This window comes from Phascolarctos cinereus, unplaced genomic scaffold (genome assembly GCF_003287225.1).
Source record: "Phascolarctos cinereus isolate Bilbo 61053 unplaced genomic scaffold, phaCin_HiC Scaffold_1;HRSCAF=81, whole genome shotgun sequence".
Lineage (NCBI taxonomy): Eukaryota > Metazoa > Chordata > Mammalia > Diprotodontia > Phascolarctidae > Phascolarctos > Phascolarctos cinereus.
The window spans coordinates 89,994,820-90,019,512 of NW_027555514.1; the positions used below are offsets into that span (position 1 = coordinate 89,994,820).

Here is a 24,693-nt window from a genome sequence, read left to right on the forward strand (position 1 = left end):
AAAACACCCATGATAAGGGGCAATAGGTTATATATTGATCCAACAAAGGATACTGAGAAGCAGCTTGAGAAGTAGGGGAATTGTGAGGGAACATTGTAATAGAAGCCAAGGGAGCAGGATGTTCAGGAGAGGATTGGTGAGTGTGACTTTGGAAGCAAAATTTCAAAAAATTAACAAGTGAAAAGCAGCCAGAATAGTCACTCTTTCTAGGAAGAAAGCCAAGACGGGGAGGGCAGCATTATAAGACAAAAAGCTTTAAGATAATTACAGGATAAAGTGAAGGTGTCTTTTTTTTTAAGATGATGTAGACCTGAGTATACTTAATATGCATCAGGGAAATATGGAGAGATAGAACATGAAAAAGAGAAGGAATGATTATTGGGGCCACTCCTCAGGATACAGGAATGGACAGGATTTAGGGCACAGGACAAAGGCCCCCTTTTCCTCAGAGGAAAGAATAAAGATGGAGAGTATCAGTGAAGATGTTGAACAGTTTTGAGGGATAGAGTAGGGGGAAGAGAGCTCTTGACCCATCACTTCTTTTCCAAGTAAAATAGGAGGAAAGAGCCTCTGAAGATGTGGATGGAGGGATGCAGTGGGGGTTTGAGGAGAGCAGGGAAGGCAACAACAGCCCCTGAAGGGAGTTGGATGGAGTGATGGGACTTCCTCTGGCAGTGTTTAGGAACTCAGGAACATGAGCAGAGATGGCATACGGTAGGGATGAGCCACGCTTGAAGATCATTTTTTGTCTGGATTACTGCAGCAGCCTCTAATTGATGCCCCTGCTTCCAGACCCTCCCCTTGCTAATACATCTTCCATACAGCTGCCAAACTAACTCAGCTGGAAGAACGTTCAGTGGTTCTCTTTTGACAAGCTTCTTAGCCTTTAATTTAAAGAGTTTCATCATCTGGTTCCTCTCTACATTTCTAGAGTGTTGTGAGCTCTATTGGTCTGATCAGCCACAAAAGCCTTGTACCTTGACTCCAACATAGTGATGTCATTTTGGTATGAATGAAGGACAATAGCCAGCACAGACCAGCCGTCTTTCTAGAGTTGGTTCACTTGGACCTTTCAGCCAACTTGTTCCTCTAGTGCAGCTCTCTCCTGCTCGGTGACTTCAAGCACAGTCCTGCACTGCTCACTCTTCCTCTTAGAACCCTGAGCTTTCTGCATCCAAGCAGCTGATTGGCACTTCTTTGTTCTTATTCTAAATATAACTTTTAAAAAGTCTTTTGTCATTTTGACCTGTAAGATTATAAGTTCCTTAGGGCAGGAGGTGTCTTTTTTTTTCTTGTTTGTGCCTAGCACTTAGTAAATGTTTATTGAAAGAATTGATTTATTGGGTGTTGGGAGCTGCTGAGGTGGAAGTTCCTCTAGTAATGAAGATTGCCCCCAAGCAATTTTCTAGTTGGTACCAAAGAGGTCTTAGGACTTCCTCTAGGTCACTCACCCGGCCAGCATTTGGAAGAGATAGGACTTCAACCTTGGTGTACCCTATATCTCTGAGGCAAATTCTCTATTCACTTTGTTTTTAGTTAAGATTTTTTTTTAATAGCCTCCTATCCCTCTTGAACCATGTTCTTTTTGAGACTGTGGCAACAGGACCATTTCTTACACTTTCATAAAATCTATGGATATGGCCAGCTCCAAGATTATATGAGCACTTTTCCCCATGATTCCTCTATCACCAACCAGTTCTTTCTTGAGGGGGGAATTAAACCTGCTTTCCTATTTCCTCCATATCAGATGTGTCAAACCCAAGAAGGCTTTTAGCAACTCTAGCTGGGAATACTCAAATATCTAATAAAAAATAAAAACACAGTAGAATATGAAATTAACATGTGGTTTTCTGAATCAATACGTAGCTGGCAGGGATCCATATGAAGTGGCCTTGTTTATATTTGACACCACTGCCCTACATTATATCATTTAGACAAGATTCACACAATTTCAGTGTCACACTGGAAGGTTATATTCCAAAATTAGGGTCAGTATCTGAAGATCTGAACATTAGAGTAAAATACTGTGTTAACAGAAGTAAACCCTTTATTGGTCTCAAAAATAAGTGATATTAAGAACAACACATGGATAAGTCTGTACAAAAGGCCACTCTGGCAAATTAAGAAACTCTGGCTTGAGAAATGTTGAATTAAATGCCTTTAGGGAGAGGGTACATTCCTAGATCCAACTCCTTCAAAGTCAGACCTTGGGCAAGTCAGTTTTCTGTGTTCCTTTTCAAGGTTTCCATATAAACTTATCAGAGAAAAGCCCAAAGGAACAATAATCTTAAACAATGCTTTCCTCTGTGTTTTGTTTGGCCTTGGGGTGGGGGGGTACCCCTTTCTTCTTATGACAAGTTTCTTTCTCACTCTCTCTCCTGGGCAGCTTTGTTATGACTATAAGTTTGATTTTGAAGATGACCAGCACAAGATTCCATGTCACTGTGGAGCTGTAAACTGCCGAAAATGGATGAACTAGAATGCATTCCTTGATATCTCAGAGGGCTGCTTGACCCTAGGAAGACATGATTCAACACACAATTGAATTTTGTGAACAGAAAAAGGTTTTTTTTTTTATATGTTTGTTTATTGTATGATTGAAATGGCTACTGGGAGTTGTGCTTTCTACAGTCCTTGGGTTAAGAAGCACCAGAAGGAAGCTAGCTCAAGCAGACTTCCTAAAGCTAAATTACAGATGGTCCAGCACCTTTGCTTTTGAGCTTCTTGAGGAGAAACTTTGACTGGGGTAAAGAGCCGATGGCTGCCCTGCTCCATGGTGGGGAAGGGTTAGGAGGGGGGGCCTCCTATGAATGTAAGACTGAAATCACCAGCGAAAGGGAGATGTCCAAAGTGCTGGCCACAGCCTTATTTGATAAAGGGGCAGGCCCTCTAATTAAAAGAAAATTTTAAATAAAGTAGACACCACTGAACAAGGAATGTACTGAAATGACTTCCTTAGGGATAGAGCTAAGGGATAATAACTTGCACTAAAATACATTTAAAATACTTGATTCCATGAGTCAGTTTATTGTAGTTTTTGATTTCTGTAAAATAAGAGAAACTTTTGTATTTATTATTGAATAAGTGAATGAAGCTATTTTTAAAAAACAAAGTTAGAAAAAAGCCAAGCTGCTGCTGTTACCTGCAGAACTAACAAACCCTGTTACTTTGTACAAATGTGTAAATATTTTGAGAAGAAAATTACAGTATAAAAAATAGTTATTGACCAAATGCTACCAGGCTCTGCAGCAGCTCGGGTGCTTATAAATGTTGATAGGGATGTTACAATATGATCTTGTGTTACTAAACATGCCATTATAACAATTATGTAACAACCAAAATTTCAACTTAAAAAAAGCTTTTTTTGTTTGTTTTTCTAAAGGCCTGTGTGACCTATTAGTACTTCATTGTCTTGTACACTTTAAGGCTGTTAGAAAGACAGACTCACTCACACACTATGACTACAACTTTTCTAGATGTTTTAGTAATTGAGATTAATTTTTTTCATATTATATTGTTGCATCCCTACTTCAGTCAGGTTTTTGTGTGTGTGTGCTTACAATTTGTGATAACTGTGAATAACTGCTTAAAAAAAACAAAACACCCAAACTGAAGCTGAACTTTTTTCCCCTCCAGCAGAAGTAGTTTTAATTAGGTCATTGGTTCAGACTACAGTGAATCATGTAAACATAATAGGATCATGTAGAAAGAGAGCTTAAAATCTTACCCCAAAGCTTTCTATTTAAGGAAAAGGCATTTAAAAGGAAAAACAAAACAAAACAAAACAAAAGAAATTATGCTTGCAGCTGCAGGACTCTGGCAACAGGGGTTTGGAAAATGTAATTTAAAGATGTGTTTGTATGGACTGTTTTTGTTTACATTTCTTTTTTAAAAAAAAATAAACACTGTTTGTGTTTGCTTGTAGAAACTTAATCAGCATTTTGAACCAGGTTAGCTTTTTATTTTATACTTAAAATTCTGGTACTGACACTTCACAGGCTAAGTATAAAATGAAGTTTTTTTTTGTGTGCACAATTAAAATGGACTGTAAAACTGTTAGTATATCAGTGATACAGTTCTAAACTTGTAATGTATATGGCATGATGTATTTTTATCTTACAGAATAAATCAATTGTATATATTTTTCTCTTGATAAATAGCTGTATGAAATTGTTTCTTGAATATTTTTCTTCTCTTGTACAATATTCCAACATCCTACCAGTATTTGTCTTACAGGATTTTTTTTTCTGTTCTGTATAATAGTACCTAATGTTGGCAAAAAAATTTTTGAATTTTTTGAAGTACACAGAGTGTTATGGGTTTTGGAATTTGTGGAAACAGATTTAGAGGATCAGCATTTACAAATAAAATATTTTACGTCTATAATGGCTGTTTCACATTTCCCTTTGAGGACATCCCCCATATCTGTCTTTTTTATCAGTGCTCCTGATGTTTTGCTGATTCAGGTTGCAGAGTAATTCAGTCCTGTCTGACTCTGTGACCCCATTTGAGGTTTTCTTGGTAAAGATACTGGACTGGTTTGCCATTTCCTTCTCCAGCTCATTTTACAGACGAGAAAGTGAGGCAAACAGGGTTAAGTGACTTTCCCAGGGTCACACAGCTGGTAAGGGTCTCAGGCCAGATTTGGGGAAGATGACTCTTCCTGGCTGCAGGCCCAGCACTCTATCCTCTGTGCCACCTGGCTGCCCGAAGTAGACACTTAACAGATGTTTGAGTTTTTATGACCCTGGGCAAGTCATCTCACCTCTCAGTGGGCTAAAAGTTCAAGATGCTCACAAATTACCAGTTTGCACTGTTTGTTAGAGGTAGCTTCACAGGGAATTTCCTATACCAAATCACAGATTAAAACCAGTTCTCCTTCCTCTCCCAAGGGGGAAAAAAATCTACCTGAAGACTGATAATCAATTTCAGTTCTTTTAAGGTTTGCAAAATGTTTTACAATTGTTTTCATGTCATTTATAAAGCTATCCCTGCTTCTAGACAAGATGAGGTGTGTCCTTTTAGATAACTGCTTATGCAGTCCTGGAGGACAAGGGGCTGCCACCTGTTCAGTACCTGCTCCACAGTGGCCAGCTGCCAGTTTGTTTAGTCTGATAAGCTTCTTCGCATTGCACCATCAGTACATTGCTGTTCTGTACTCAGTGTGTAGTTTGATTATTCATGGGGGTGCATTTAGGCCCCATTTAGCATGAAAAAGTAAAAATTTTAAAACTCAAATCTGTTCATTCTGCTCCTTATGAACATCTGGTTTGGTGGGAAAGGAATGATGGATAAAGCTTTGGCTTATATGTGGGTTTCTTTTCTCCTCTCGTGGACTATTTTTTGATTTTTTTCCCCATCGTTTTGTGATGGGGCAAGTTACTGAAAAGTAATAGTTTTAAGAAATTTTAAGGAAAGAAAAAAACTACAGTCAGGTTGAAAAGGATACAGAACCTCCTGCTGCTGGCTTCAGTATTCTTCAGTTTTTCTGCTGCCCTCAGTGAAGATATATCAGAGATGAGCCTTATCTAGGCCTGCAGAAAGAGACCATTTTTCTTAACACTTACCAAAGTGTTTTGAAATGCTTCACTGGAGCATAGGAGTCAGCTACTAATACTGTCATGCTACAGCTAACATTGCCCTCTAATAAAATCTGATGTAGAAAGGATTCCTCCTTTACATAGAAGGTTGGATTAAATGACACCTAAGGTAACTTCCAATTAATTCTGCTGCTCTAAGATTATATGAAAATGTCTTAGCTAGATAGAGGTGATTTCATATGATTATCCAACTAGATAGGCTCTGGCCCTTGGCTAATTAGGAGAGGGAATATCCTAGCTTACCCTTCCCTTCAGAAAAGGACCTCTAGAAGGTGGCTAGGCACACATTCTTGTGCTTCAAAGGACAAGTCAGGTGTCCATCTAGCTATAAAGATATTTTAAAACTGATTGTTTTGCTACTCTGTTTTTCTCTTTTATCTTTAAATGTTGCCATGTGTTGACCAACCTCACTCCTCCATATGGATAGGTAACTGTTCAAACTGACCACTAGTTTGACCTGGCACTAAAAACTCCCATAAGGCACTGCCTTCTACTCAGTCCAGTGGTGTATCTTGAAAGTATGGCCCTTTGAGAATCTATTCACTAGTTTTCCTTCTCTATTCCTATTATTGAGTAACCTGCCCTACAGTATGAAAGACAGTTACTGAACTGAATAATAAATCTTTAGTCAACATATAATCATAAGTTAATTCCAATGTTTCTGGGGAAGGGATATTACAAGTGACAAAATTTATTTGAAGGCTCCCTTCCTTTGAATGGAAAAACAGTTCCACTGAGCCAAATACAACCCAGATAAGGGTTAGTTTTCAAAGGCGAGATGTCAGACTCTTTCTGTCAAGTACAGTTCACTGTTATTGATACTTCACTACTGCTCAGGCAGAATTCTTCTGGGAAAACAGAACTTCTTACAACTAGGTACTTAACAACTATGACCAGCACTGTGGCTTCCCTGAAGGTTCCATGGTCACTGCTCCTCTACGCCCAGGGCATACTGTTGACCTACACTGGCTCCCAGATGAATCCATGAAACTTAACAATTTCTGAATTTGCACCTAACTTCTTCCATGGGCCTCGGGACCTTCGCCTCAGTAGTATAAATGCTCAAATAAAGTAAACTAACCAGCAAAATTATTTAAGCCACTAACTGTGAAAAAGTACTTCTTACTGTCTTGGTTGAGCAACCCAGACTACGCAGAAACCCTGAAATGGGAGGAAAGATAAGAGCAAACAAAAAGCCTAAAGGATAAACAATTTATTATAAATGTAGATATTATAATTAAGCAAAATAAACTTGTAATAATACCTTTATCTTTAAATATGGATCTACAAATAATGCCATTGAAGTTAAGAACACATTATTCAAACCACCTACAGCAATTTATCTACCTAACTCTACCTAAGATATATATGATGAAAGACATTTTAAAATCGCTTTAGAAAATCAATTCTCTTTAATGTCCTTTCCAAAGACCAAAAGAAACAATGTTATGTCTAGATCAGTTAAAACCATTATTTTAAAAATCAATTAAATGAGGCATGAATCTAATGAAAGCAAGAAATAAATGGTTTTCTTGGCTTTTCTTTTAAAAAATCTCTTCAGTTTAAAAATCAAAACCTAATTTTCTCTTTATGAATGGGGAATTTCTATTAATATCTCAAAAAGAATATGTTGTCTCTTACTGAATTGCAATTCCTCATATGCTATAGGCATCTTAGGGAACTCTGGCCTTTGATACAATCCCTCATTTCTATCCACCTCCCTAGAAATCTCCAGAGTAAAATGAGGAAAGTAATTCCTCCTCTAGAAGAAAGTGCCAGTCAGGAATAGCAACCAAAAGACTTGGTTTGTATTTCTCAGTCAACTCTTTGAAGTTATCACTCCATTCAGGGAGGGAGGAACCCAATGCATCATGATTTCCTCCTTCAGTGTCTTCATCTTAGCTCTCCAAATACCACTGCTGTGGGGAGGAGCCATCACAGATTGCCATAGCAACATAACCTTTCCGACTCAATGGATCAACCACCTTTAGGCACTGTCCAACTGATACCTGGTAGAGCCAACTATTTTTCTGAAAGAAAATTGTAGAAAGAAACAGCACCAGTTATTTGCCTTTACATATGAAGAAGAACAAGACAGCCTCTCTTATGCTAAGCATAATCTCCAAATCAAGCCCAACTTTAAGAAGTACTGGAAATACGGACTATACAAATACAGAGTCAAAGGACTCTAGCCCCAGTTTTCTTGCTGGAAGATAGTAACATATTTCAAGGGGGTGCTATGACAAAAGCAATTTGTAAATCCTAAAGAAATATAAGCTATTGTTATCCTACTACCAAACAATACCCCACTGCTTTATAAATCACCCCACCCCAGGACACCACTTAGGCCAGATCCTTACCCCAAGAATCCATTGTTGGGATCCTCCCGACCCATGGCACTTCATGAGCCTTGGTGGGTCTGATGAGCGAGTTTCTGACATATCCAAGCAAAGGAGATTATTTAAAATCAGTTCATGTTCTTCATTATAAATCCAGACCTGGAAACAAAGAATTAAAAATTTAAGCTTTGTTCCTAGCTCCTCATTCAAGAATTCACTATTTGAGAATGTTTGTCTTTTATCAATAAAAGATAAGGATGACTGAGGCTATGTCAATTCGAATGTCCTCTATGAAAATGGTAATGAGATCTTTCGATCCATTGTCTCTCCTAGTATATAGTACTATGTCACCAGTTGTGTTCTGGACATCTTAAACTCAACCTGTCCAAAACATAACTCATCTTATCCTAGAAGCCCTCCCTTATTCCTAACTTTCATATTGCTGTCAAGGGCAAAACCAACCTCTCAGTCACCCAGGCAATTTTCATATACGTATATATATTCTCTGTACTCAAACAGCTCTCACCCCATTTCAGATTCCTCTGATGTAATGACTACTCTAACAGACTTGAGGCAAGGAGACCAATTAGAAGGCTCTTTGCACTCCCAATTCATTTCCACTCATCTGCCAAAATGATTTTTTAAAGTACAGCTCTGGCAACTCCCTATTACATCCAGTCAAATATGAAGTCCTCTATTTAGCATTTAAAGGTCTTTGAGGACCCTTGCTACCCTACCTTCCTAGTCTTCTTTGTTCTACTCCTCTCCACACACAGGGAGACTCAGCTATACTGGCTTACTTCACGACCAATATCTATCATCTCCTATCATCTCCTATTTCCATGCTTCTTTATTGGCTGTCCCTCATGGCTGGAATGTTCTTCCTCACCTCTCACATGGTTCTTGATAAGTCTACCCTCATTAGAATGTGTGCTTGTTAAGGGCAGGAACTGTTTTTGCCCATCTTTGTATCCCCACTGTTTAGCGCTGATAAAAAGTAATTCCAGTGCCACTGTCTCACTCAAAAACACTTCCAGACAAAGACCAAGGTTCTTAACTTTGCAGATCACAAGTACTTAAAGACTGTGTGTTAGCTGACTGTCTGGGGTGACAGCATCAGTTTGTGTCAGAGAGAAGACTTGAGCCCAGGCCTCAGCTACAGGTTCATGGTACCAAGTTGCTTCTCCCTTAACTCCCATAGTGAAAATGAAAAGAATTATTGCTATCCAGTTGGAATACAGGGATGGTGACTGTCTAAAGGAAACCAGAAAAGGTGTAAATGGTAGGAAAGTGAAAACATCTTCCAAATATTAGTGAAAAGAGCAAAATCATGCCATGTTTGTGATTTCCTAAGATGACATCCTAGAAAATCAAAAGAGAAACACACAATTATAGCATCAGTAAAGTATCAGGGCATGAACAAAATCCACAATCAGTCAAACTAAGAGGAAATGACAAAATCCATTCAAAACAACAAAACTACATATCTAGCAATTGATCTAGCAAAAAATTCAGGGCTTACATAAACAGAAGTACAAAACACTACAAACAAAGGAAGATTTAAGTATCCATTAAGATCAAGTATCCATTGGTCATGGTGGGATCACAGTGATATTACCTAAATGAATTTACAGATTTAATATTATACCAATATAATCACTCAGAGGTTACTTTGTGGGACTGGGGTGGGGCAGACAGAACCAGCATTCATCGAAGAACAAAATATCAAGAATTTTTAAAATAATTTAAAATGGCAGTGAATGTAACTGTGCTTTACCAGATCTCACAAGCCATAAAACAATAATCACCCAAACTATTTGATACTCATACACACAGACACACCCCTCTAGGGGAAAATCTACCTGCTGGATAAGAAATGCTGGAAAAGCTGGAAAGGACCCTCAAGTGACATAAAAAATGACAAAAGGAATAGTTTCAAAGAAACCCAGAAAGACTTGTAAAAACTGATGCAAAGTAACTTCACAGAACCAGAACAATGTAAATATAAAACTAAAAATAAATTAACTTTTGAAGACTTCAACTCTGATCAGTGCAATGACCAACCATGATTCCAAAGAGCCAGTGAAAATGAAGAATGCTACCTACCTCCTCACAGAAAGGTTACGAACTAATATACAGAAAGGACAGGGTTAATGTGGGAACTTGTTCTGCTTGACTGTATATTTCCAAGAAAAATTTTGTTTTGTTTTGCTTTTTGGGAGGTGGGAGGGGAGAGAAAATGTTTAATTGCATAAAATAAAATTTTATTTTAAAAATAAAACTTAGAAATCAATTGGGCAGAAAACAAGCTAACAATAAGCTCCAAATACATATAAGCAACCTAAATATAAATGTTCACATCTTTCTTTAAAAAAATTAAAGGAGAAAGAGAGTTTTCATAGGGTATAAATTTGTAACTAAACAAGAGACAGAACTACATACAAAAGATAAGATAGAAAATTCTTATATAAAGTTTTAGAACTTTTACACTAACAAAAATAATGCATTTGGAGTAAGAGAAACTAGCTGAGTGAGAAAAGTCTTTGCATCCAGTATCTCTGATAAAAACAATCCAATTCAACAAAAATTTAAGACCCTCCGATGTGCCGTACACCACTAAACACCATGTATATCCAAGACACATAGGGAAACGCAAACTATCAACAACCATGTGATCAAATACTCTAAAAATCACAAATAATAAGAGCAATATAAATTAAAACAACTCTGAGGTTTATTCTCATCCCTAACAAATTTGCTGACATGATGTTAGAAATAGTCAATATTGTCAGTGCTACGAAAAGGGTCCCCAAATAACCAAAATGTCATAGAAGTACTTTTTCTTATAGCAAAAGCAGTGGAGAAACAGTAGAGACCTACTGGAGAGTAGTTGAACCAATAATGGCTACATGAATGTAATAGGCTATTGAGCCATTAGAAAGGATAAGAATATGAGGAATTTAGAGAAATATGATTATATGAACTCTAATACAAAGCAAAGAAAGCAAGGCCAGAACAACAACGTAGAAAATGATGTAAGTGGAAACAACTGAAAAAACTCAAAATTCAGATAATATTTTGTCTATAGAACACCAAGAAATGAACACCTCCCTGCTCTGATACGAAATATAAAATGTGGAGTCAAATATCACATATCAGATGTAGTTATCAGATACAGCTAATGGAGTGGTTTTCTTCGTCAGATCATTTGAATTGGACAAACCAAGCTTTTCTGGTTTCCTTTAGAGAGTCACCATCCCTATATTCCAACTGGATAGTGATAATTCTTTTCATTTTCACTATGGGAGTTAAGGGAGAAGCAACTTGGTACCATGAACCTGTAGCTGAGACCTGGGCTCAAGTCTTCTCTCTAACACAAACTGATGTTGTCACCCCAGACAGGTCACTAAAATATTCAGTGGCCAGGCTGCCCTCCAAGTTGCGAAAAGTTGTATGTATAGAGGGAGTTTCTTTAGTGAGAACTGCCTATACCAATTATATTGCAAGTCTAGTCAAAAACAAGGATTGAATCATGTTCTGAGGAGGATGCCTGTAATCATTCCTATTGCATATATACTACTCAATCACCATTTAATTATACATATAACAATACTCATATAAAATAAAAAGACCTAAAAAAACGCACCAAGCCAAAATCTGATTGGGAAATCCAAAAAAAAAAAAAGACTCACTGTGACATTTTAGTGAAGAGACATGTGAAGGTCTAAACAGGGTTAAACTCTTATATGGGAAAGATGATACATGTAAGCCCCTTAGAATTCTATCATGATCAGGGGTCATAGAGGAAGTCTAATTACACAGAAGGCCTGGGAGGGATCATTATGAAGGAGGAGCAAGTGGAAGGGAGGGGTCATGAAATATTTGAACCTCATTCTCATCTGAATTATTCAAAGGAAGGAAAAATATACACACATGAACAGATAGGGGCACAGAAATAACATTTTGCCCAGAAGAAAAACTGAAGGAAAAGGGCTAAAGGAAAAGGACTAAGGGAGAAGAAGGAAATAAACATTTCTATGAAATGTAACATGTTCCAGGCACTGGGTTAATAAGCACTTAACAAATATTAATTCATTTGATCTTCACAGCAACCCTATGAGGTAAAGGTTACTGTTATCATAACCAACTTTATAACTGAGAAAAATGAGGCAAACAGGTTAAGTGACTTGCCTGGGGTCACAAAGCTGGTAAATGTCTAAGGCCACAACTGACCTCAGGTGAGATTTTCCTGATTCCAAGTCAAGAGTTCTATCTACTAAAATAAGAGAGAGGGTAGAAAAGAAAAACAACCTCCAAAAGAGGGGAGTGGGAAGCAGAAAAAAAAAAGGAAAAGCATAAGAGGGTAGGTTTCAGGGAAAATACATCGCAAGTATAACTGTGAATGTGGATGGGGGATGAACTCATCAACAAAATGGAAAAGTAGAGCAGAATGAATTAGAAACCAGAATCCAACAATGTGCTGTTTACAAGAAACACATCTGAAACACAATGATAAAATAATAGCCTAGAGCAAAATCCATTCTTTCAGCTAAAGTTAAAAAAAAAAGGCAGGAGTTACAATCATGATCTTAGATAAAACAACAGCAAAAATAACCCTAATTTTAGCATGGAAACTACATCTTGCTAAAAGGTACCACAGACAATGAATTACTACCCGTGCTAAACAAGCACCAAATGATATAGTATCTAGATTCTGAAAGGAAAAGTTAATGTGTTACAGAGAGACATAAGACATAAAACTATAATAGTGAAGCTAGTAGAGTGGCATCTAAGGTGGTGCATTAGATAAAGCACCAGGCCGAGAGTCAGGAAGATGCATCTTCCGAGTTCAAATCCGGTCCCAGACAGCGTGTGATTAGCTGTGTAACAGTGGGCAACTCACTTAACCCTGTTTTCCTCAGTTTCCCCATGTGTAAAATGAGCTGCAGAAGGAAATGGCAAATCACTCCAGTATCTCTGCCAAGAAAACTCCAGAGTCATGAAGAGCCAGACAGGACTGAAACAACTGAATGACAACAATAAGAGAAGTAAGGAAAAGTAGAGACAAGCTCAAACTATACTATAAAACAATAATCATCAAAACTTTGAAAAATTAAATAAATGAAACTAAGGAGAGCTAATAGAAAATAGCCTAGTGTTCGCTAAACCCAAGATTATAAATTACTCTGAGTCAGTTACTTGATCAGTCAACAAGCATTAATTAAGCAGTTATCAGGGAGCTAATTGGCACAGTGGATAGAGAACCGGCCCTGGAGTCAGGAGGACCTGAGTTCAAGTCTGCATTTAGACCTGACTTTTGATACTTACGAGCTGTGTGACCTTGGGCAAGTCACTTAACTCCAATAGTCTTTAAAAAAAAAATTAAGCATTTACTGTATTCCAGGCATTGTGCTAAGTGCTAGGGATACACAGAAAGGAAAAAACAGCCCATGCAACTGATGAGCTTAAATTCTAAGGGAGAAAACCTGCAAAAAACAGGTATGTGCAAGATGTACGCAAAGTGGATGAGAAGCAAACTAACAGGGGAAGGTATTAGCTACTGGATGGATTTGGGAGAACCCTCCTGCAGCAGGTGGGATTTGAGCCGAGTCCTGGAGGAATCAAGGGGAATTAAGAGAGCATTCCAGGCACAGGGAACAACCACTGAAAAGGCACAGAAACAGGAGGGCAGGGAACACGACCTCCAAGAAACTGCAACTAGGCCAGCAGGTGGATCACTGCACGGTAGTAAAGTATAAAAAGAAAGGTAGAAACAAGGCTAGGTTATAAAAGACTTTTAAACACCAAACAGAAGTATACATACACATACCCCTCTTTTTTTTTTCTTTTTGGTGAGGCAATTGGGGTTAAGTGACTTGCCCAGGGTCACACAGCTAGTAAGTATCAAATGTCTGGTCTGAGACCAAATTTGAACTTAAGTCCTCCTGACTCCAAGGCCAGAGTTCTATTCACTGCACCACCTAACTGCCCCGTGAAGTTTATGTTTGATCTTGGAGCCAAGAAGGAGCCAATGAAGTTCAGTGAACACAGGGGGTGACACGAGGAAGACCTACACTTAGAAAAACCACCTTGGCATCTAAGTGGAGGAAGGACTGGAGTGAGGAGAGACCTGTGGCAGGGAGACCAATCAGAGGAAATGCAATAGTCCAGTTGAGAAAGGATCAAGGTATGAACTAGGTTTAACCCTGACTTGTGGAAAGTAAAGCAGTTTGGCAGAAATTAGGCCTTAAACCATATCTCACAATAAGTTCAAAATGGGCCTATAACTTAAATATAAAAGGTTACCTCATTAAAAAAAAAATGACAGACTGGAAGGAGATAATCTTTCATTACCATGGCTAGGGAGGTGGTAGAGTTAATGAATTTTTTTTAAGTGTTTTTTATTTTTATAGGTAATTAAGATTAAGTGACTTGCCCAGGGTCACACAGCTAGTAAGTATCAAGTGTTTGGTCTGAGGCTGGATTTGAATTCAGATCCTCCTGACTTCAGGGCCGGTGCTCTACACACTGCGCCACCTAGATGCCCTGAGTTAATGAATTCTTAACCAAACAAGGGAAAGCGGTGGTTATAAAAGCAAAAGATATTTTTGATTGAATAAAACCTTAAGGCTTTTTTATACTAGCAAAAGGGAATAAGAGAAACTGTCAAGTGGAAATTATTCTTTTGCACGAAGTGTCACTGATAATACTGATAAAAGTCTAATATTCATACTATATAAGGAACTGACACAAATACATAAGAACAAGAGCTATTCCCCAAAAGCTAGAGTCAAAGGAGATACACAATTTTCTAGAAAAGAATCACAAGTTACAAAAGAACACAAAAAAATGCTTCACATCCTGAAGGGCATCCACATATTAAAACCAACCTGAAATTTTACTACACACCTTGCAAATTAGCAAAAATGACAACCAAAAAAAATGACAGCCAGTATTATTGGAAGACAGATAACACTAACACAGTGTTGGTATGAAATAGGTATGAAATGATCCAGGTGCTCTGAATTTGAAATTATGTAAAAAAAGTACCTTTGACCCAGTGACCCCACTAACAGCCACATACACCAAGAGCTCAAAGTTTCAACATATACCGAAATTAATTCATAGCAGCAATTTTTTTGGTCACCAAACTGGAAACGAAATGGGTACCTATTCACTAAGGAATGGCTAAATAAACTGTAGGATAGGAATATAATGAAATACTGTTGTACAACAATAAATGACAAGTATGGGAATTCAAAAAAGTAAAGGAAGATTTGTATGAACTACAGCAGAAAGATGCATAACCTGAATAACTGCACTATGACTATAACAATGTAAATGAAAATATAAAAAGCAGCCAAACTCTGAGTAACTCAATACACTGTAGCAGCTGCATATAAACTTCTGTTTGGCATTTAAAACTTCATAACCCAGTCCTATCATTCCTTGCTAGCCTTGCTTCACATTTTTCCCCTCCATAAACTCTATGGTCCAACCCAACAGGCCTTCTTGCTATTCCTCACACAATACTCCATTGCCTCCCTCTGCCTTTGCACTGAATTGTTTCCAATGCCTAGAATATACGCCCTCCTCATTCTATGCCTTGAAATCCTTGGTTTTAAGACCAAGCTCAAATACCACCTTTTACACAGGGCTTCTCCTGGTTCCACCATGCTCTTCTCACAACATGGTAGCTATTTAATAACTGTAAACTGATTTACTAATTTAATGATTACCTAAAAAAAGACAGGGGCAGCTAGGTGGTGCATTGGATAGAGTGTTGGGACTGTAGTCAGCAAGACTCATCTTCCTATTTACCTCAGTTTCCTCATGTGTAAAATGAGCTGGAGAAGGAAATAACAAACCACTTTGCCAAGAAAACTTCAAACGGAGTTATGAAGAACTGGACACTGAAAGAAATGAACAACCACAAACTAATACTGATCCCAGAAAGAGATAACAAAATATACTTCACACCTTTCAGTAGAGAGACCGAGGAGAACTAGGAAGGAATGTGACATGCATTGTCACTCACCTGATTTGGATCACTGTAATCACACACCTTAAGAACTACTAGTCCTCCTTTCTGACTTGGGTGACCCTGAGCAGCCAAACATTTATTGGTTTGAAGGTGATAGAGCTATAAAAGAAAACAAAAAGTTCTTAGCATTTATCACATATGGTATGTACACAACAGAATACATCCCTAGAAGTCTAAGAAGGGATGTGACTAGGTGGCATGTTATCTAATGGGGCATTAAAAAAAAAAAAACAAGAGTTCTTTTTATCCCCAGCCATATCTGGAAGCTGCCCATACTGTATTATAGTCAGTTTGGTCATACAGACTGTACATGCCTATAGGAGTTAACAATAGAGAAAAATCAGTAACAGTTAGTATAGCTGGGAAAGCCCCTTTCAAACTGGCCAATTTTTCAATATAGACGTGTACTGAAAAATAAGGAAAAATTTTATTCATTCATTCATTCATTCATTTATTTACTTACTTATTTTTTTTTTGGCTAGGCAATGAGGTTAAGTGACTTGCCCAGGGTCACACATCTAGTAACTGTTATGTGTCTGAGGCCAAATTTGAACTCAGGTCCTCCTGAATTCAGGGCTGGTGCTCTACCCACTGCACCACCTAGCTGCCCCAGAAAAAAATTTTTTTTTAAATTTCATTAATTTATTTTGATTTATCAACAATCACTTCCATATGCTTTTGAGTTGAAAATTTTTCTCTCCCTTCCTCCCCCACACCCTTCCCAACACGGCGCACAATCTGATATATGCTTTACATTTACATACCCATTAAACATATTTTCATATTAGTGAAGTTGTAAGTAAAAATTAAAACCAATAGGAGGAACCATCAGAAAGATGAAACAAAACTCAACAGAAGGTAAAAATAAGAGATAGCGATTTGACTTCCATAGTTCTTTCTTTGGATGTGGACAGCATTTTCCATCACGAGGCCTCTGGAGATGTCTTAGATCCTTGTAATGCTGAGAAGGGTTCAGTTTAACATATTAGTCATGCATAACGTGGCTGTTATTGTGTACAAAGTCCTCTTGGTTCTGCTCACTTCACTCAGCATCAGACCATATAAGTCTTTCCAGGTTTTTCTGAAGTCAGCCTGTTCATCATTTCTTATAGCACAATAGTATTCCATTACATTCATATACCACAACTTGCTCAGCCATTCCCCAATTGATGGGCATCCTCTCAATTTCCAATTCTTTGCCACCACAAAAAGAGCTGCTATGAATATTTTTGTACATGTGGGTCCTTTTCCCATTTGTTTGATCTCTTTGGGATATAGCCCTAGAAGTGCTATTGCTGGATCAAAGGGTATGCACATTTTTGTAGCCCTTTGGGCATAGTTCCAAATTGTTCTCCAAAATGGTTGGATCATTTCACAACTCCACCAACAATGTATTAGTGTTCCAATTTTCCCATCATCTTCCAACATTTATCATTTTCCTGTTTTGTCATGTTGGCCAATCTGATAGGTGTGATGTGGTACCTCAGAGTTGTTTTGATTTGCATTTCTCTAATCAATAACATTTAGAGCATTTTTTCATATGACTATAGATGGCTTTAATTTCTTCATCTGAGAACTGTCTGTTCATATCCTTTGACCATTTATCAATTGGGGAATGGCTTGTGTTCTTATAAATTTGTCTTAATTCTCTATATATTTTAGAAATGAGGCCTTTATCAGAGAGACTGGTTGTAAAAATTCTTTCCCAATTTTCTACCTTCCTTCTAATCTTAGTTGCATTGGCTTTGTTTGTGCAAAAACTTTTCAATTTAATGTAATCAAAATTATCCATTTTGCTTTTCATAATGTTCTCTATCTCCTGTTTGGTCATGAATTCTTCTGTTCTCCATAGATCTGATAGGTAAACTATTCCTTGTTCGCCCAGTTTACTCATGATATCAGCCTTTATACCTAAGTCATGAACCCATTTTGACTTTATTTTGGTATATGGTGTGAGATTTGGGTCTATGCCTAGTTTCTGCCATACTCTTTTCCAGTTTTCCCAGCAGTTTTTTTCAAAGAGTGGGTTCTTATCCCAGAAGCTGGGGTCTTTGGGTTTATCAAATAATAGATTACTATAGTCATTGACTACTGTGTCTTGCATATTTAACCTATTCCACTGATCCACCTCCCTATTTCTTAGCCAGTACCAAGCAGTTTTGATGATTGCTGCTTTATAATACAATTTAAGATCTGGAATTGCTAGGCCACCTTCCCCTGCATTTCTTTCCATTAGTTCCTTTGATATTCTGGACCTTTTGTTTTTCCAAATGAATCTTGTTATTAAAATAATTTTTTGGTAGTTTGATTGGTATGGCACTGAATAAGTAAATTAGCTTAGGTAGGATTGTCATTTTTATTATATTAGCTCGGCCTACCCATGAGCAACTGATGTTTTTCCAGTTATTTAGATCTGATTTTATTTGTGTGAAAAGTGTTTTGTAATTGTGTTCATAGAGTTCCTGGGTTTGTTTCGGAAAGTAGACTCCTAAATATTTTATAATGTCTACAGTAAGTTTAAATGGGATTTCTCTTTCTATCTCTTGCTGTTGGGCTTTGTTGGTAATATATAGAAATGCTCATGATTTATGTGGGTTTATTTTATAGCCTGCAACTTTGCTAAAGTTGTTTATTATTTCAAGTAGTTTTTTACTTGATTCTCTAGGATTCTCTAAGTATATCATCATGTCATCTGCAAAGAGTGATAGCTTTGTTTCTTCTTTGCCTATTCTAATGCCTTCAATTTCTTTTTCTTCTCTTATTGCTAAAGCTAAGTTTCCAGTACAATATTGAATAACAGTGGTGATAATGGACATCCTTGTTTCACCCCGATCTTATTGGAAATGCTTCTAGCCTGTCCCCATTACATATAATGCTTGCTGAAGGTTTTAGATAGATGCTATTTATTATTTTAAGGAAGACTCCATTTATACCTACGCTTTCTAGTGTCTTTAATAGGAATGGGTGTTGTATCAAAAGCTTTTTCTGCATCTATTGAGATGATCATGTGGTTTCTGTTGGTTTTGTTTGATATGCTCAATGATGCTGATAGTTTTCCTAATATTGAACCAACCCTGCATTCCTGGTATAAATCCTACCTGGTCATAGTGTATTATTCTTGTGATAAGTTGCTGCAATCTATTGCTAGTATTTTGTTTAAAATTTTTGCATCTATATTCATTAGAGAAATTGGTCTATAATTTTCTTTCTCTATTTTGACTCTTCCTGGTTTAGGTATCAACACCATATTTGTATCATAAAAAGAATTTGGTAAGACTCCTTCTTCACCTATTTTCCCAAATAGTCTATATAGTATTGGAATTAATTGTTCTTTAAATGTTTGATAGAATTCGCATGTAAATCCATCTGGCCCTGGAGATTTTTTCCTAGGGAGTTCATCAATGGCTTGTTCAATTTCTTTTTCTGAGATGGGGTTATTTAAGTATTTTACTTCCTCTGTTAATCTGGGCAATTTATATTTTTGTAAATATGTATGCATTTCACTAAGATTGTCAAATTTGTTGGCATACAGTTGGGCAAAATAGTTCCTAATTATTGTTTTAATTTCCTCTTCCTTGGTGGTAGCTTCACCCTTTTCATTCTTGATACTAGTAATTTGGTTTTCTTCTTTCTTTTTTTAATTAAATTAACCAAAGGTTTATCTATTTTATTGGTTTTTTCATAAAACCAGCTCTTAAGTTTTATTTATTAGTTCAATAGTTTTCCTTATCTCAATTTTATTAATTTTTCCTTTGGTTTTCAATATTTCTAATTTGGTGTTTAGTTGAGGATTTTTAATTTGTTCTTTTTTTAGTTTTTTTAGTTGTATGCCCAATTCATTAATCTCCTCTTTTTCTATTTTATTTATGTAAGCATTTAGAGATATAAAACTTCCCCTAAGAACTGCTTTTGCTGCATCCCATAGGTTTTGGTATGTTGTCTCATTACTGTCATTCTCTTGAATGAAATTGATTGTTTCTATGATTTGTTGTTTGACCCAATCATTTTTTAGGATTAGATTATTTAGTTTCCAATTATTTTTTAGTCTATCTTTCCATGGCCCTTTATTACATATAATTTTTATTGCATCATGATCTGAAGAGGATGCATTTAATATTTCTGCCTTTCTCCACTGGACTGTGAGGTTTTTATGCCCTAGTACATGGTCATTTTTTGTGTATGTACCTCTGAGAAAAAAGTATATTTCTTTTATCCCCATTCACTTTTCTCCAGAGGTCTATCATACCTAACTTTTCTAATGTTCTATTCACCTCCTTAACTTCTTTCTTGTTTATTTTGTGGTTAGACTTATCTAGTGCGAGAGGGGGAGGTTCAGGTCCCCACTAGTATAGTTTTGCTGTCTATTTCTTCCTGTAACTCCCTGAACTTCTCCTGTAAGAATTTGGATGCTATACCATTTGGTGCATATATGTTTAGTAATGATATTACTTCATTGTCTATGGTGCCTTTTAGCAGGATGTAGTTTCCTTCCTTATCTCTTTTGATTAGATCTATTTTTGCTTTTGCTTTGTCTGAGATCAGGATTGCTACCCCTGCTTTTTTTACTTCAGCTGACGCATAATATATTCTGCTCCAGCCTTTTACCTTTACCCTGTATGTGTCACTCTTTTTCAAATGTGTTTCCTGTAAACAACATATTGTAGGATTATGGTTTTTAATCCATTCTGCAATCTTTTCCATTTTATGGGAGAGTTCATCCCATTCACATTCACAGTTATGATTACTATCTGTGTCTTTTTCTCCATCCTTTTCCCCCTTTATGCTTTTCTTTCTCCTTTTTCCTTTCCCCTTCACTAGTGTTTTGCTTTTGACCACTGCCTCCTTCAGTCCCTCCCCTTTTTTATCCCTTTCCCTTTTCTTCCCCTTTATCTTACTGCTTCTTCCCTCCCTTCTCCCCCTCCCCCCTCCCTTTTCTTTCCCCTTTTCCCTCCTACTGCCTATAGGGCAAGTTAGATTTCTATACCTAACTGATTATGTTATGCCCTTCTTGAGCCAAATCTGATGAGAGTAAGGTTCAAACAATGCTCCCCCCCCTTCTTTCCCTCTGCTGTAATAGGATTTTGTGTCTTTTCCTGTAATGTAATTTACCCTTGTCTGCCTCCTCCTTTCTCAGTACATTTTCTAAGATCAGATTGATCCACTTATTTGGATCCATTTAACCCACTTGATTAGATTTTTTTTTTCATTACATCAAAGTCAACTAATATCCACCCTCTTTATGTATACTCCTTTAACATGGTGTAATAACAATACAGTTCTCAAGGGTTGCAAGTGTCATATTCCCTTGTAGGGGTTTAAACAGCCCCCCCTTATTAACAACATATTGTATCTTTCTGTCCCATTTACCTTTTTAAGTCCTTCTTGAGTCCTGTACTTGAAGATCAAATTTTTTGTTGAGCTCTGGTCTTTTTATCAGGAAAGTTTGGAAGTCTCCTATTTCATTGAATATCCACCTCCTCCCTTGAAAAATGATGCTCATTTTTGCTGGGTAATTGATCCTTGGCTGCATTCCAAGCTCCTTTGCCTTATGGAATATCATGTTCCATGCCCTGCGGTCTTTTAATGTAGAAGCTGCAAGGTCCTGTGTAATCCTGACTGTGGTTCCATGATATTTAAATTGTTTCTTTCTGGCTGCTTGCAGCACCTTCTCTTTCATCTGGTAATTTTGGAATTTTGCTATTATATTCCTTGGTGTTGTCAATTTGGGATCTCTTTCAGGTGGTGATCGGTGGATTCTTTCTATGGTTATTTTCCCTTCTGGTTCTAGGACTTCTGGGCAGTTTTCCTTTATGATTTCCTGAAAGATACTGTCCAGGCTCTTTTTTCATCATGATTTTCAGGTAGTCCAATACTTTTTAAATTGTCTCTCCTGAGTCGATTTTCCAGGTCGTTGTTTTACTGATGAGGTATTTTATTTTCATCTATTTTTTCATTTTTTTGTTTCTGTTTGACTGATTCTTGTTCTCTCATAAAGACATTAGTTTCCATTTGTCCAATTCTAGTTTTTAACAGATTGTTTTCTTCTGTTAGTTTTTGTTCTTCCTTCTTCAACTGGCCAATTGTGTTTTTTAGGGACTTGTTTTCTTCAGTGTATTTTTTTTCCAGTTGGCCAACTGTATTTTTGAAGGACTCTTCTACCTCTCTCATTTGACTATTAAAATCCTCCTTGAGCTCTTCTAAGAAGGCTTTTTGGGCTTCAGACCAGTTCATATTCCCTTTTGTTGTTGCAGATGTGGGTTTGTTGACAATGTTGTCCCCTTCAGAATTTCTGTCTTGATCTTCACTCTTCTCATAATATGAATCTATAGTACATTTCTTTTTACTCACGGTGTTTCTTTATTCCCTGGCCTTTAGAGAGATTGAGCTCTCCTGCTGGGAAACAGAGGGTACTGACCCAAGCTTCTTGTGTTGAGCGCTTAGGTTTTGGTCACTGGCTTTGTGTGCTGGGGCCTCTTGCAGTAGAGTGCTGAGGCACCTGGTGGTTTTCTGAGCTGATTTCCACTGGGTCCCCCCACCCCCCACCCCCAGCCCTCACTGAGGCACTCAGAGGTCCAGGTGTTGGTGTTTGCCCATTCTACCACCTGGGCTTCTTGTCTTCTTCACCTCCTTTCAGATGAATGCTGCAGGGTACCTATCCGCCTGGGGCCCCTTGTAGTTCTGCCTCCCTTATTTTTGCTGAGGCACTGGGAGACCAGTTTGCTGGGCTGCTGCACTGTTGCTCCCTGTCTTTCTTCTAGTTCCGCTGTTCTGGGGTTTTTTTCTGGGGTGATATTTTTCTGGGTTTTCAGAGGTTGATAGGGGAGAGTGAGAAGGACTACCTTTTCACTCTGCCATCTTGGCTCCCGGAAGCGGAAGTCCCGAAAAATTATTTTTAAAGAATTTAAAGGGACAATCTTTATCAATTAGTAAAAGGAAACTTGGGCATTTAACCTCCTGCCACAAGAATGAGGTAGAGTCCTGTTAGAGCCAAAGTACTCTTGGTACTGAAACCAGGCAAAGTGAATATATAAAGAAAGAAAACTATATAGAGTAATATCTTTAATGAATACCAACACGAAAGTTATACTGTCAACAAGGCTAAAGCAACATGTCAAAGACATACAATCAGTGATTAGGATGGAGTTATACAGGAATGCAGGGTTCAACATTTTTAAAATGATCAACATAACTGACCATAGTGAAAACAAAAATTGTAAGATCGTATCAAGAGATGCACGAAAAGCTTTTGATAAAATACAACACCCATTTCTGGTAAACAACACACACACACACACACACACACACACACACACACACACACACATATGTGAGCGTGCACATGCACTCTACTATTACCCAGGAAAATACAGGAATAAATGAGCCTTTCCTTAATACAGCAAGTGATACCTATCAACAAATAAGAGCCAGGACATTGTAACAGGATCTATAGCTGTGATTAGAAAGAAAAATTTCAAAGTTCTATACTATGAAGCTAGAACACTTATTCATTATGGTCAGATAATAGCACAACCGCCTCTGGGTGTGGGTGAGATGGAGCAAAGATGAGGGTCCTGAAGGCTGATGAAGTTCAGCAGGTCGAGGAACTAAAAGGAGAGAATGTTTGAAGAGACACTGACATTGTTACTGAAGTTCCAAAAAATTATTCTGGGGCAGAGAGGGAGACTAATGGTACAGAATTCCTAGAAAAAAGAGAAAGAATAACCAAGAGGCCAGTAGATGACTCTAACAAGAGAATTTGGACAGGGCAACAGATATGATCAAACCTCAGAGGAGGAGAGTGTATTGAGTGATGATGGCAAAGGGGTAGTCTGGATGTGAGCATAAGGCACAAGGGCTATTCCTATGCCTTCTTCTGCACCACAGCTTCCAGAGAAAGACAGGAATATTACTGGAAAGGATGGCTACAGATGCAGTGGTTTTGGAATGAGTCAGGTTTCCATTAGCACAAGAAGATGGAAAAAGGGTGAAAAGATCCAGGATAAAAAGGCAGAGGTTAACAAGAAAACAGGGTTTCCAGGGGGCATAATGATAGTTGCCTTAGCTGTGGAATCTTGTTAATACTTTTAAACCTGTAAATAGATTTAATCTACTCTTTTCCCTTCAGCCATGTATATCAATCCTTCTTATACAAACTGTATAGGATAGAAAAAAAAGGAGACATATTAAGTGTACTGTCAGTGACAAACAACTAAGAGCTAAGGGGATGCCCGTCCACTGGGGACTTGCTGAACAAATCATGATACATAACTGTAACAGAATACGACCGTGCCATCAGAAACAATGAAATCAATGGTTTCAGAAAAACAAGAGGAAACCTGTATACACTGATATGAGGGAAGTGATCAGAATCAGAACAATTTACTCAATAAGAACCCCACTGTGAAAACGAACAACTTTGAAAGATTTAAGAACACTGAACCATGCCACGCTCAACTAAAACAGGAAACACTGGAATAGAGTATTTTTTAATCCAATCAAATGCAGAATCCCTAGTGTTAACTGTGTGAGACTCAGTCCATCTTGTACTTAAATTTCAAAGGTCTTTACCTTGGCAGATGGAATTTCCATGCAAAGGATTAATGAAAGATCAAGACATTTTGGAGCTATCTAGAATACCATTTATGGCCTCCAGTGGAGATCTCATTTAACATAGTTTCATCTAAAACTATGCAAATGGAGATACTTCCTT

General features: G+C 37.5%; 2 protein-coding genes across 8 annotated transcripts in view; one reads left to right on the forward strand and one right to left on the reverse strand.

Annotated features, from left to right (window-relative positions):
- The window catches only part of KMT2C (lysine methyltransferase 2C), a 306,292-nt gene extending 301,054 nt beyond the window's left edge, over positions 1–5,238 (forward strand). For both annotated transcript variants that reach the window (XM_078152657.1, XM_078152656.1), the window contains one exon: positions 2,387–5,238. In XM_078152657.1, coding sequence (XP_078008783.1) covers positions 2,387–2,479 — 93 coding nt within the window. In that variant the 3' untranslated portion in view covers positions 2,480–5,238. The remainder of the gene's footprint in view (positions 1–2,386) is intronic.
- A 1,560-nt stretch (positions 5,239–6,798) lies between these two features.
- Positions 6,799–24,693, reverse strand: part of GALNT11 (polypeptide N-acetylgalactosaminyltransferase 11) — a 76,935-nt gene continuing 59,040 nt past the window's right edge. For 5 of the 6 annotated variants that reach the window (XM_021009606.2, XM_021009607.2, XM_021009610.2 and 2 more), the window contains exons 10-12: positions 15,978–16,082; positions 7,961–8,098; positions 6,799–7,630 (exon numbers count right to left, since the gene is read on the reverse strand). In XM_021009606.2, the coding sequence (XP_020865265.1) occupies positions 7,499–7,630; positions 7,961–8,098; positions 15,978–16,082 (375 nt within the window). In that variant the 3' untranslated portion in view covers positions 6,799–7,498. The remainder of the gene's footprint in view (positions 7,631–7,960; positions 8,099–15,977; positions 16,083–24,693) is intronic. The other variant, XM_021009611.2, reaches the window with a different exon arrangement.